Source organism: Argopecten irradians, chromosome 13, assembly GCF_041381155.1.
Source record: "Argopecten irradians isolate NY chromosome 13, Ai_NY, whole genome shotgun sequence".
NCBI lineage: Eukaryota > Metazoa > Mollusca > Bivalvia > Pectinida > Pectinidae > Argopecten > Argopecten irradians.
Genome location: NC_091146.1, coordinates 1,906,089 through 1,921,637, shown reverse-complemented (window position 1 = coordinate 1,921,637; position 15,549 = coordinate 1,906,089). Strand labels below are relative to the sequence as shown.

General features: G+C 39.4%; 1 protein-coding gene across 1 annotated transcript in view; it reads left to right on the top strand.

Moving 5' to 3' along the window:
• LOC138305449 (uncharacterized) overlaps positions 1–15,549 on the top strand; it is an 84,656-nt gene that overhangs the window by 47,052 nt on the left and 22,055 nt on the right. The window contains 5 exon segments of the mRNA XM_069245679.1: positions 6,456–6,651; positions 12,420–12,528; positions 12,792–12,974; positions 13,751–13,798; positions 14,880–15,042. Coding sequence (XP_069101780.1) covers positions 6,456–6,651; positions 12,420–12,528; positions 12,792–12,974; positions 13,751–13,798; positions 14,880–15,042 — 699 coding nt within the window.

Here is a 15,549-nt window from a genome sequence, read left to right as displayed (position 1 = left end):
TGGTCACTGTGGTCACTGATCTAGGAATGGTCACTGTGGTCACAGATCTAGGAATGGTCACTGTGGTCAACAGATCTAGGAATGGTCACTGTGGTCAACTGATCTAGGAATGGTCACTGTGGTCAACAGATCTAGGAATGGTCACTGTGGTCAACTGATCTCTAGGAATGGTCACTGTGGTCAACTGATCTAGGAATGGTCACTGTGGTCAACTGATCTAGGAATGGTCACTGTGGTCAACTGATCTAGGAATGGTCACTGTGGTCACATATCTAGGAATGGTCACTGTGGTCACTGATCTAGGAAATTGGTAACTGTGGTCAACAGATTTAGGAATGGTCACTGTGGTCAACTGATCTAGGAATGGTCACTGTGGTCAACAGATCTAGGAATGGTCACTGTGGTCAACAGATCTAGGAATGGTCACTGTGGTCAACAGATCTAGGAATGGTCACTGTGATCAACAGATCTAGGAATGGTCACTGTGGTCAACTGATCTAGGAATGGTCACTGTGGTCAACAGATCTAGGAATGGTCACTGTGAGTCAACAGATCTAGGAATGGTCACTGTGGTCAACAGATCTAGGAATGGTCACTGTGGTCAACAGATCTAGGAATGGTCACTGTGGTCAACAGATCTAGGAATGGTCACTGTGGTCAACAACAGATCTAGGAATGGTCACTGTGGTCAACAGATCTAGGAATGGTCACTGTGGTCAACAGATCTAGGAATGGTCACTGTGGTCAACAGATCTAGGAATGGTCACTGTGGTCAACAGATCTAGGAATGGTCACTGTGATTAACAGATCTAGGAATGGTCACTGTGATCAACAGATCTAGGAATGGTCACTGTGGTCAACAGATCTAGGAATGGTCACTGTGATCAACAGATCTAGGAATGGTCACTGTGGTCAACAGATCTAGGAATGGTCACTGTGATCAACAGATCTAGGAATGGTCACTGTGGTCAACTGGTCACTGTGGTCAACAGATCTAGGAATGGTCACTGTGATCAACAGATCTAGGAATGGTCACTGTGGTCAACAGATCTAGGAATGGTCACTGTGATCAACAGATCTAGGAATGGTCACTGTGGTCAACTGATCTAGGAATGGTCACTGTGATCAACAGATCTAGGAATGGTCACTGTGGTCAACAGATCTAGGAATGGTCACTGTGATCAACAGATCTAGGAATGGTCACTGTGGTCAACAGATCTAGGAATGGTCACTGTGGTCAACAGATCTAGGAATGGTCACTGTGATCAACAGATCTAGGAATGGTCACTGTGGTCAACAGATCTAGGAATGGTCACTGTGATCAACAGATCTAGGAATGGTCACTGTGGTCAACAGATCTAGGAATGGTCACTGTGATCAACAGATCTAGGAATGGTCACTGTGGTCAACAGATCTAGGAATGGTCACTGTGGTCAACAGATCTAGGAATGGTCACTGTGGAATCAACAGATCTAGGAATGGTCACTGTGGTCAACTGATCTAGGAATGGTCACTGTGGTCAACAGATCTAGGAATGGTCACTGTGGTCAACAGATCTAGGAATGGTCACTGTGGTCAACAGATCTAGGAATGGTCACTGTGGTCAACAGATCTAGGAATGGTCACTGTGATCAACAGATCTAGGAATGGTCACTGTGGTCAACAGATCTAGGAATGGTCACTGTGGTCAACAGATCTAGGAATGGTCACTGTGGTCAACAGATCTAGGAATGGTCACTGTGGTCAACAGATCTAGGAATGGTCACTGTGATCAACAGATCTAGGAATGGTCACTGTGGTCAACAGATCTAGGAATGGTCACTGTGGTCAACAGATCTAGGAATGGTCACTGTGATCAACAGATCTAGGAATGGTCACTGTGGTCAACTGATCTAGGAATGGTCACTGTGATCAACAGATCTAGGAATGGTCACTGTGGTCAACAGATCTAGGAATGGTCACTGTGATCAACAGATCTAGGAATGGTCACTGTGGTCAACTGATCTAGGAATGGTCACTGTGATCAACAGATCTAGGAATGGTCACTGTGGTCAACAGATCTAGGAATGGTCACTGTGATCAACAGATCTAGGAATGGTCACTGTGGTCAACAGATCTAGGAATGGTCACTGTGGTCAACAGATCTAGGAATGGTCACTGTGGTCAACAGATCTAGGAATGGTCACTGTGGTCACTGATCTAGGAATGGTCACTGTGGTCAACAGATCTAGGAATGGTCACTGTGGTCAACAGATCTAGGAATGGTCACTGTGATCAACAGATCTAGGAATGGTCACTGTGGTCAACTGATCTAGGAATGGTCACTGTGGTCAACAGATCTAGGAATGGTCACTGTGGTCAACAGATCTAGGAATGGTCACTGTGGTCAACTGATCTAGGAATGGTCACTGTGGTCAACAGATCTAGGAATGGTCACTGTGTCACTGTGGTCATAACAGATCTAGGAATGGTCACTGTGGTCAACAGATCTAGGAATGGTCACTGTGGTCAACAGATCTAGGAATGGTCACTGTGGTCAACAGATCTAGGAATGGTCACTGTGGTCAACAGATCTAGGAATGGTCACTGTGGTCAACAGATCTAGGAATGGTCACTGTGATCAACAGATCTAGGAATGGTCACTGTGATCAACGATCTAGGAATCTAGGAATGGTCACTGTGTCAACAGATCTAGGAATGGTCACTGTGGTCAACAGATCTAGGAATGGTCACTGTGGTCAACAGATCTAGGAATGGTCACTGTGGTCAACGATCTAGGAATGGTCACTGGTCAACTGTGAAGATCTAGGAATGGTCACTGTGGTCAACAGATCTAGGAATGGTCACTGTGGTCAACAGATCTAGGAATGTCACTGGAATGGTCACAGATCTAGGAATGGTCACTGTGGTCAACAGATCTAGGAATGGTCACTGTGGTCAACAGATCTAGGAATGGTCACTGTGGTCAACAGATCTAGGAATGGTCACTGTGATCAACAGATCTAGGAATGGTCACTGTGGTCAACAGATCTAGGAATGGTCACTGTGATCAACAGATCTAGGAATGGTCACTGTGGTCAACAGATCTAGGAATGGTCACTGTGATCAACAGATCTAGGAATGGTCACTGTGGTCAACTGATCTAGGAATGGTCACTGTGATCAACAGATCTAGGAATGGTCACTGTGGTCAACAGATCTAGGAATGGTCACTGTGATCAACAGATCTAGGAATGGTCACTGTGGTCAACTGATCTAGGAATGCTCACTGTGATCAACTGATCTAGGAATGGTCACTGTGGTCAACTGATCTAGGAATGGTCACTGTGGTCAACTGATCTAGGAATGGTCACTGTGGTCAACAGATCTAGGAATGGTCACTGTGGTCAACTGATCTAGGAATGGTCACTGTGATCAACAGATCTAGGAATGGTCACTGTGGTCAACTGATCTAGGAATGGTCACTGTGATCAACAGATCTAGGAATGGTCACTGTGGTCAACAGATCTAGGAATGGTCACTGTGATTAACAGATCTAGGAATGGTCACTGTGGTCAACAGATCTAGGAATGGTCACTGTGGTCAACAGATCTAGGAATGGTCACTCTGATCAACAGATCTAGAAATGGTTGTTCGTCCGTTAACATTTCCTTTGAAACGCTACTAGTCATAGAGTCCTGCATGGATTCTAACCAGATTTGGCCAACAGCATCCTTGGGGAAGGGGAACAGATGTTTAAATTTAGATGAATTTAATTTTAAATTTAAATTTTTGCTATGACCCCCTGGGGGCAGGAGAGGCTGGGCCCAATAGGTGAAATAGACCAAGGTACTTTAAATTACTACTAGTTATAGAGTTCTGCATGGATTTTAACAAATTTTGGCCAGAAATATTGTCTGGGGATAGAAAACAGAGTTATATATTTTGGGTCTGACCCCCTAGAGCAGAAACAGTGGAGTAAATCTTTAAATTCCTTCAAAAAAAAAAAGAATCTGTATTCAGAACATTTCTTGCCATCACAAACCAAGTGAGCAATACAGGCCCTCTGGACCTCTTGTTTATAGACAGGTTTCCTTATAGACATATGTTCTTTATAGACAGGTGTCCTTTATAGACAGGTGTCATTTACAGACAAGTGTCCTTTATAGACAAGTGTCCTTTATAGACAGGTGTTCTTTAACGACAAATGTCATTTATAGACAGGTGTCCTATATAGACAAGTGTCCGTTATAGACAGGTGAACTTTATAGACAGATGTTCTTTACAGACAGATGTCCTTTATAGACAGGTGTCCTATATAGACAAGTGTCATTTATAGACAGGTGTCCTATATAGACAAGTGAACTTTATAGACAGGTGAACTTTATAGACAGGTGTCCTTTATAGACAGGTGTTCTTTACAGACAGATGTCATTTATAGACAAGTGTCCTTTATAGACAGGTGTTCTTTAACGACATATGTCATTTATAGACAGGTGTCCTATATAGACAAGTGTCATTTATTGACAGGTGTCCTTTATAGACAGACATGTATAGACAGGTATGTGTCCTTTATAGACAGGTGTCCTTTATAGACAGGTGTCCTTTATAGACAGGTGTTCTTTACAGACAGATGTCCTTTATAGACAGGTGTCCTATATAGACAGTTGTTCTTTAACGACAAATGTCATTTATAGACAGGTGTCCTATATAGACAAGTGTCCGTTATAGACAGGTGAACTTTATAGACAGATGTTCTTTACAGACAGATGTCCTTTATAGACAGGTGTCCTATATAGACAAGTGTCATTTATAGACAGGTGTCCTATATAGACAAGTGAACTTTATAGACAGGTGAACTTTATAGACAGGTGTCCTTTATAGACAGGTGTTCTTTACAGACAGATGTCATTTATAGACAAGTGTCCTTTATAGACAGGTGTTCTTTAACGACATATGTCATTTATAGACAGGTGTCCTATATAGAAAAGTGTCATTTATTGACAGGTGTCCTTTATAGATAGACATGTATAGACAGGTATGTGTCCTTTATAGACAGGTGTCCTTTATAGACAGGTGTCCTTTATAGTCAGGTATCCTATATAGACAAGTGTCATTTATAGATAGGTATCCTTTATAGACAGGTGTCCTATATAGACAAGTGTTATTTATAGACAGACGTTTTATAGGTGTCATTTATAGACAGGTGTCTTTTATAGATAGGTATGTGTCCTTTATAGACAGGTGTCCTTTATAGACAGACATGTATAGACAGGTATGTGTCCTTTATAGACAGGTGTCCTTTATAGACAGGTGTCCTTTATAGTCAGGTGTCCTTTATAGACAGGTGTTCTTTACAGACAGATGTCCTTTATAGACAGGTGTCCTATATAGACAAGTGCCATTTATAGACAGTTGTTTTTATAGGTGTCATTTATAGACAGACAGGTATGTGTTCTTTACAGACAGATGTCCTTTATAGACAGGTGTCCTATATAGACAAGTGCCATTTATAGACAGTTGTTTTTATAGGTGTCATTTATAGACAGACATGTATAGACAGGTATGTGTCCTTTATAGACAGGTGTCCTATAGACAGACATGTATAGACAGGTATGTGTCATTTATAGACAGGTGTCTTTTATAGATAGGTATGTGTCCTTTATAGACAGGTGTCATTTATAGACAGGTGTCCTATATAGACAGACATGTATAGACAGGTATGTGTCCTTTATAGACAGGTGTCCTTTATAGACAGGTGTTCTTTACAGACAGATGTCCTTTATAGACAGATGTCCTTTATAGACAGGTGTCCTTTATAGACAGGTGTCCTTTATAGACAGGTGTCTTTTATAGACAGGTGTTCTTTACAGACAGATGTCCTTTATAGACAGATGTCCTATATAGACAGACATGTATAGACAGGTATGTGTCCTTTATAGACAGGTGTCCTATATAGACAAGTGTCATTTATAGACAGATGTTTTTATAGGTGTCCTTTATAGACAAGTGTCCTTTATAGACCGGTGTCCTTTATAGACAGGTGTCCTTTATAGACCGGTGTCCTTTATAGACAGGTGTCTTTTATAGACAGGTATGTGTCCTTTATAGTCAGGTGTTCTTTACAGACAGATGTCCTTTATAGACAGATGTCCTATATAGACAGACATGTATAGACAGGTATGTGTCCTTTATAGACAGGTGTCCTATATAGACAAGTGTCATTTATAGACGTTTTTATAGGTGTCCTTTATAGACAAGTGTCCTTTATAGACAAGTGTCCTTTATAGACAGTTTTTTTTTACAGATATCATTTATTGACATATGTCCTTCATAGGTGTCTTTTAGATATGACTGTATAAAGTGGTCATTTAACTTCCTATAATGTTGTTTGTCTTATTTATGACCATGGCCATTTGATAATGCATGTTGTGTTAAAAATGATGATCATTATGATGTGTTTTGTTGTTCTAACAGATGAGGATATCTCCCCCAATGATGGAGGTCCTATGAAACCTCTCAACCAGCCATCACAGTCCAACCTACCCGCAGTAAGTGATGTCATCCTCTCACTGCCTGGTAACACGCGCCCGGCCGGCGAGGGACTAGTGAAACACCACCTAGTGATGGAAGGAGGAACTATGGCCGTGTTACGGGAACTACACAACGAACGGTGAGGATCATTATAATGACAGGGGAGATAACTGCACAGTTTAAGAGAGGTTTTAAGTTCTATATGTACACATATATACGAACAGTGTACAAACATACAATCATATAGATACGAACAATGTACACACATTTGCGTTAATACATGTGTAGTTACTTACCATATTGTATAAATGTGCTTACATTAAAAAAAAATGCGTACACAGAACTCTACAAGTAGTATGTGATTACCGTATAGATATCTAACGTGAGTATGTTTTGTATCAGTCTATAATGCATTGATTTCTTAATTATACACGATCACTATTACAAAGATACCGTTTGTATTGCACATACTGCAAGGACGATACATAACACTCCCATCACAGACACCTCGCGCACACCGTACATTGTGTTACGTTGTACAGCCCCACAACTGTAACACCATACATCGTGTAACATTGTACAGTGACACAACTGTAACACCATACATTGTGTAACGTTGTACAGTGACACAACTGTAACACCATACATTGTGTAACGTTGTACAGCCGCACAACTATAACACCATACATTGTGTAACATTGTACAGTGACACAACTATAACACCATACATTGTGTAACGTTGTACAGTGACACAACTATAACACCATACATTGTGTAACGTTGTACAGTCACACAACTCTAACACCATACATTGTGTAACATTGTACAGTCCTACAACTCTAACACCATACATTGTGTAACATTGTACAGTCCCACAACTGTAACACCATACATTGTGTAACATTGTACAGTCCCACAACTGTAACACCATACATTGTGTAACATTGTACAGTCCCACAACTGTAACACCATACATTGTGTAACATTGTACAGCCCCACAACTGTAACACCATACATTGTGTAACATTGTACAGTCCCACAACTGTAACACCATACATTGTGTAACATTGTACAGTCCCACAACTGTAACACCATACATTGTGTAACATTGTACAGCCCCACAACTGTAACACCATACATTGTGTAACATTGTACAGTGACACAACTATAACACCATACATTGTGTAACGTTGTACAGTCCCACAACTGTAACACCATACATCGTGTAACATTGTACAGCTCCACAACTCTAACACCATACATTGTGTAACATTGTACAGTCCTACAACTCTAACACCATACATTGTGTAACATTGTACAGTGACACAACTGTAACACCATACATTGTGTAACGTTGTACAGTCCCACAACTGTAACACCATACATTGTGTAACGTTGTACAGTCCCACAACTGTAACACCATACATTGTGTAACGTTGTACAGTCCCACAACTGTAACACCATACATTGTGTAACGTTGTACAGCCCCACAACTGTAACACCATACATTGTGTAACCTTGTACAGTCCCACAACTGTAACACCATACATTGTGTAATGTTATACAGCCCCACAACTGTAACACCATACATTGTGTAACATTGTACAGTGACACAACTATAACACCATACATTGTGTAACGTTGTACAGTCCCACAACTGTAACACCATACATTGTGTAACATTGTACAGCTCCACAACTGTAACACCATACATTGTGTAACATTGTACAGTCCCACAACTGTAACACCATACATTGTGTAACATTGTACAGTCCCACAACTGTAACACCATACATTGTGTAATGTTATACAGCCCCACAACTGTAACACCATACATTGTGTAATGTTGTACAGTCCCACAACTGTAACACCATACATTGTGTAACATTGTACAGTCCCACAACTGTAACACCATACATCGTGTAACGTTGTACAGCCCCACAACTGTAACACCATACATTGTGTAACGTTGTACAGCCCCACAACTGTAACACCATACATTGTGTAACGTTGTACAGCCCCACAACTGTAACACCATACATTGTGTAATGTTATACAGCCCCACAACTGTAACACCATACATTGTGTAACATTGTACAGTGACACAACTATAACACCATACATTGTGTAACGTTGTACAGTCCCACAACTGTAACACCATACATCGTGTAACATTGTACAGCTCCACAACTCTAACACCATACATTGTGTAACATTGTACAGTCCTACAACTCTTAACACCATACATTGTGTAACATTGTACAGTCCCACAACTGTAACACCATACATTGTGTAACATTGTACAGTCCCACAACTGTAACACCATACATTGTGTAATGTTATACAGCCCCACAACTGTAACACCATACATTGTGTAATGTTATACAGTCCCACAACTGTAACATCACACATTGTGTAACATTGTACAGTCCCACAACTGTAACACCATACATCGTGTAACGTTGTACAGTCCCACAACTGTAACACCATACATTGTGTAACGTTGTACAGTCCCACAACTGTAACACCATACATTGTGTAACGTTGTACAGTCCCACAACTGTAACACCATACATTGTGTAACGTTGTACAGCCCCACAACTGTAACACCATACATTGTGTAATGTTATACAGTCCCACAACTGTAACACCATACATTGTGTAACATTGTACAGTCCCACAACTGTAACACCATACATTGTGTAACGTTGTACAGCCCCACAACTGTAACACCATACATTGTGTAACATTGTACAGCCCCACAACTGTAACACCATACATTGTGTAATGTTGTACAGTCCCACAACTGTAACACCATACATTGTGTAACGTTGTACAGTCCCACAACTGTAACACCATACATTGTGTAACATTGTACAGTCCCACAACTGTAACACCATACATTGTGCAATGTTGTACAGTCCCACAACTGTAACACCATACATTGTGTAACGTTTTACAGCCCCACAACTGTAACACCATACATTGTGTAACATTGTACAGTCCCACAACTGTAACACCATACATTGTGTAACATTGTACAGTCCCACAACTGTAACACCATACATTGTGTAACATTGTACAGTCCCACAACTGTAACACCATACATTGTGTAACATTGTACAGTCCCACAACTGTAACACCATACATCGTGTAACGTTGTGGGGCTCCACAACTGTAGCAAAACAAAACTGTAAGATCCAGATGAGGAAAACATTCAGATGCTGTAGATTTGTGTGAAGGTGTGGACAGAATGATGGAAGCTGGCCGAGTTCTATAATTAGGTGTAAAACTAAGAGTTGGCTCACAGAATATAGGCAGCTGATAACAAACTCCTGTTTAACAAGCCACACTTCATCTGTAACACACACATATTGTTCAAATCTGTATCAAAGTCATTGAATTCTATTTTGGATTAAGTTTTCCTTTCATGATAACTTGTATTTTTATTTGATCCTGTTTTGTTTTATGGAATCAATAGAGATCAGCATGGTGTATATATATATATAGTAATACAGCACACATTTCTACAGCTATAAACATCATTTATAAAACAATTACATGAACTTTCAAACAGTTCAACATTTTTACAGAAGGTCTATTGAAATTATGACAATAATTTATATCTGTAAGTCATTCGTGTGTAGTTCAGTGAATATACAGTGAATGTGAATGTACTGTTTTATTAATATACAGTAAATGTGAATGTACTGTTTTATTAATATACAGTAAATGTGAATGTACTGTTTTATTAATATACAGTAAATGTGAATGTACTGTTTTATTAATATACAGTAAATGTGAATGTACTGTTTTATTAATATACAGTAAATGTGAATGTACTGTTTTATTAATATACAGTAAATGTGAATGTACTGTTTTATTAATATACAGTAAATGTGAATGTACTGTTTTATTAATATACAGTAAATGTGAATGTACTGTTTTATTAATATACAGTAAATGTGAATGTACTGTTTTATTAATATACAGTAAATGTGAATGTACTGTTTTATTATTATATACAGTAAATGTGAATGTACTGTTTTATTAATATACAGTAAATGTGAATGTACTGTTTTATTAATATACAGTAAATGTGAATGTACTGTTTTATTAATATACAGTGAATGTGAATGTACTGTTTTATTAATATACAGTAAATGTGAATGTACTGTTTTATTAATATACAGTAAATGTGAATGTACTGTTTTATTAATATACAGTAAATGTGAATGTACTGTTTTATTAATATACAGTAAATGTGAATGTACTGTTTTATTAATATACAGTAAATGTGAATGTACTGTTTTATTAATATACAGTGAATGTGAATGTACTGTTTTATTAATATACAGTGAATCCTATCTTAAAAGACCACCCAAGGGATCAAGACGTCTTTTATATTACTATCTGAGCCCCTGAAAAGTTGGTCTTTAAATTTGTAGCACGGTGGTCACTAAGACAGGTTTTACTGAGGTGGTCACTAAGACAGGTGTGTCTGAGGTGGTCACTCAGAAAGGTTTGACTGAGGTGGTCACTAAGACAGGTTTGACTGAGGTGGTCAGTAAGACAGGTTTTACTAAAGTGGTCACTAAGACAGGTGTGTCTGAGGTGGTCACTCAGAAAGGTTTGACTGAGGTGGTCACTAAGACAGGTTTGACTGAAGTGGTCACTAAGACAGGTTTGACTGAGGTGGTCACTAAGACAGGTTTGACTGAAGTGGTCACTAAGACAGGTTTGACTGAGGTGGTCACTAAGACAGGTTTGACTGAAGTGGTCACTAAGACAGGTTTGACTGAAGTGGTCACTAAGACAGGTGTTTGTCTGAGGTGGTCACTCAGAAAGGTTTGACTGAGGTGGTCACTAAGACAGGTTTGACTGAAGTGGTCACTAAGACAGGTTTGACTGAAGTGGTCACTAAGACAGGTTTGACTGAAGTGGTCACTAAGACAGGTTTGACTGAAGTGGTCACTAAGACAGGTTTTACTAAAGTGGTCACTAAGACAGGTGTGTCTGAGGTGGTCACTCAGAAAGGTTTGACTGAGGTGGTCAGTAAGACAGGTTTGACTGAAGTGGTCACTAAGACAGGTTTGACTGAAGTGGTCACTAAGACAGGTTTGACTGAGGTGGTCACTAAGACAGGTGTGTCTGAGGTGGTCACTCAGAAAGGTTTGACTGAGGTGGTCACTAAGACAGGTTTGACTGAAGTGGTCACTAAGACAGGTTTGACTGAAGTGGTCACTAAGACAGGTTTGACTGAAGTGGTCACTAAGACAGGTGTGTCTGAGGTGGTCACTAAGACAGGTTTGACTGAAGTGGTCACTAAGACAGGTTTGACTGAAGTGGTCACTAAGACAGGTGTGTCTGAGGTGGTCACTAAGACAGGTTTGACTGAGGTGGTCAGTAAGACAGGTTTGACTGAAGTGGTCACTAAGACAGGTTTGACTGAAGTGGTCACTAAGACAGGTTTGACTGAAGTGGTCACTAAGACAGGTTTGACTGAGGTGGTCACTAAGACAGGTTTGACTGAAGTGGTCACTAAGACAGGTTTGACTGAAGTGGTCACTAAGACAGGTGTGTCTGAGGTGGTCACTAAGACAGGTTTGACTGAGGTGGTCACTAAGACAGGTTTGACTGAGGTGGTCACTAAGACAGGTTTGACTGAGGTGGTCACCAAGATAGGTTTGACTGAGGTGGTCACTATGGCTGACTGAGGTGGTCACTAAGACAGATTTAACTTGCAGGTCGTACTTTTAGGTACTTGAAATACTTAATTTGTCAAAGATGTCTAAGGTCTTTAAAGTCACTATTAATATTGTAATCTTCTGTGTAAAATAATCAATATTTGCAGAAAAATAAGCTTGTGTGTGACCTAGATGAGTAACATTATGTGTCGTGTTGTAGGTCTAAGCTTCTGAATGACATAGATGAGGAGGGAAAGCAGCGTAAATGGTACTTTGAGCAGATAGAGGCCATTAAACATAAACTGGAAGCATTACCGCTTTCTGACAAGGTAGGTATCACGAGGATCAACTGATCAAGTAATAAAACCGTGTATTTCTGTTTATTTGGTATTGGTTCTTTGCTTTGTAGTATGTCCAGCCATCAATGCCACATGGATTGTACAGTGCTGTGGAGTACTGACATCACCTGATATTGTAACTCGGCTTGCTATCAGTCATAGATGACTGTGACTGTTTCTTTTATAAACTTGGCCAACGATTATGACTTTATAAAATAAACAAAATTTATACTTTTATTTTTCTGTTGTTCCAGTACCACAGACAGACTGACCTGGCACGACGGCAGCTGGAGTTCGAGGTCAAACGAGTGCAGGACGCATTTCAGCAGAAAATGGGCACAAACGACCAGATTGTGCAGAGACAGGAGGCCCGACTGACACGAGTACAGACGATAGAGACAGACATACTGAAAATACAACAACAGCATCACATACAGGTAAATTACATACCAAATACAGGTAAATTACATACCAGATACAGGTAAATTACAGAGACAACACCAGATACAGGTAAATTACATACCAGATACAGGTAAATTACATACCAGATACAGGTAAATTACATACCAGATACAGGTAAATTACATACCAGATACAGGTAAATTACAGTGATAACACCAGATACAGGTAAATTACATACCAGATACAGGTAAATTACATACCAGATACAGGTAAATTACATACCAAATACAGGTAAATTACATACCAGATACAGGTAAATTACAGAGACAACACCAGATACAGGTAAATTACATACCAGATACAGGTAAATTACAGTGATAACACCAGATACAGGTAAATTACATACCAGATACAGGTAAATTACAGAGACAACACCATATACAGGTAAATTACGTACCAGATACAGGTAAATTACATACCAGATACAGGTAAATTACAGAGACAACACCAGTTAAGACTTAATATACAGCAACATCAGTTACATGCTTGATATTAACAAATCAAATAGTTTTAAAGCTTGTAATGATATACATGTGAGGCCAAAGGGGAGGTAATTCTATGATTCTGTGAACTGATAGACCTTCTAGATCGTCAGGTATTTTAGATATTGATCATGTTTGTTATATTTATGGAAAATATTGCTTCTCTTATGGTATGCATGGAAATTCCCTTTACAAAGCAGATATTTTTTACACTACCTAAACATGACTCAAATTTCAAATCAATAATATACATTTGTTTAATGTTCCAGATGGAGTCAGCAGCCAAGGAGCAAGTAAATGGATACAGTCAAGCTGAGGTAAATTAAAGCTCCACCATTACAGTTATCTCACTAATCAAGATTTAATATTGTATTCACCACCTATAATTACTTACAATGAATAGGTTTTAATTTTACCAGTACAAATAATAGCAGTACCGCCAAAAATAATTATCTGCATTTACTGTGCAGTGAAATGGTCAGACCATGAAGCCAAGTTGTGGTCTACAATTTCATTTCACATTTTGACAGTGTTAGTAATTCTAAAGTGTTTTCTGCAGGTATGGCGTCATCTGAACTTACATCACATCAAACAGTAATTTTACATTGCGTAAATTCTGTGTTGTAAATGATATTTATAAGGCATCATACATGTTTGTCTGTCCGTCTGTCCGTCTGAATGATTTTCACAGCTTAATTCATAAAACCATGTGGATATCAATAGAATACCAGGGTTCTCACCAAGTTTTTAACAGATGGTTGAAAATTGATAGTAGGTGGTTGGGAGCCGCTGCCCCTTATGGTGGCCAATTTTTATTTTTGACAAAAGAAGTCTGCTGTAAACAAGGAAATAGACAGCTGTTTTTGCCAGCAGCCGGTTTTTATCGAGAATCCTGAATACTGAAGAAAAAACAGAATTTCAAAATTTTCGCCCAGTTAAGGCACATATAACTTAAAATGACACTGGATGGTCATAATAACAGTCAAGCATATATTTCTTTATCTGTACACTTGATGGACAGAAAATTGATGATCTCATACAAGTATAGTGTACAGTCTGTTGGATTGGTTTTTCATAATATAGTCACACTAGATTTGAAAATCACAAACTGTAATTTCATAAATAAATGTAATATTCTGACTGTCTGGATACAGACTGCTTCGAAAACACTACAGCTTGTCTACACGGATATGATGACTTCTTTGGCACATATATTTAAGTTAGTTACGAGGAGGATATTAAGTAGATTGTCCATCCATCAGCTTGTCTGTCAGTAAAAGATGCAACAGTCATCCTCCTGCTCCTCCAGTAGTTGGTAATTTTGGGTCCATCACGTTTAACCAAACCAATGATGATGAAGGTTAATGTAATTTGTCATATAAACATTTTTGGTTTCAGAGGAACTTTACCCAAACCAATGATGAAGCTAATAATTCATCCATGCCAACTCAGACGGCGCCAGGTGATGATCCGAACTCTTCGGTGGCCATGGACCCTGACGCTAGCTTTAACATTGGATCATTGTACCATGGAGCCTGGCCAATGAGCCCACTAAAGAAAGGTGAGTTCTACAAGGTGTCTGTACGTGTCTTTACTTTTTAGCTCGCCTATTCGAAGAAAAGGGGGAGCTAATGTTATCACCCTGGCTTCGGCGTTGGCGTCCCATTTCACATTAAAGTTTTTGAGCAAGTTTCTATTTTGTCTATTGTTTAAGCTTAAGTCATCATAAATGTATATGATTTTATTTTCCTAATGTGTATGGATGCTGAACATGATAATACAACCAATTTGGGGCCCTTTAGGAGGTTTTTGAATAGGCGAGCTTTGCTGTTCACCAACAGCTCTTGTTAATAAAGTTGTTCTATGTATGGAAGCCATATGGTAATGGTGCCCAATGTACCTCTGGTGACATTTCAAGATATTTCCAGAGAGTCGCCTGGCGGAGACAGACCAGTCTACAGAGCTAGCTAGTGTCACAAGTTTTATCTCTATTGTTATATTCCAGACTTGTCGGCCCGGGAGAGTCGCCTGACTGAGACAGACCAGTCTACAGAGCTAGCTAGTGTCA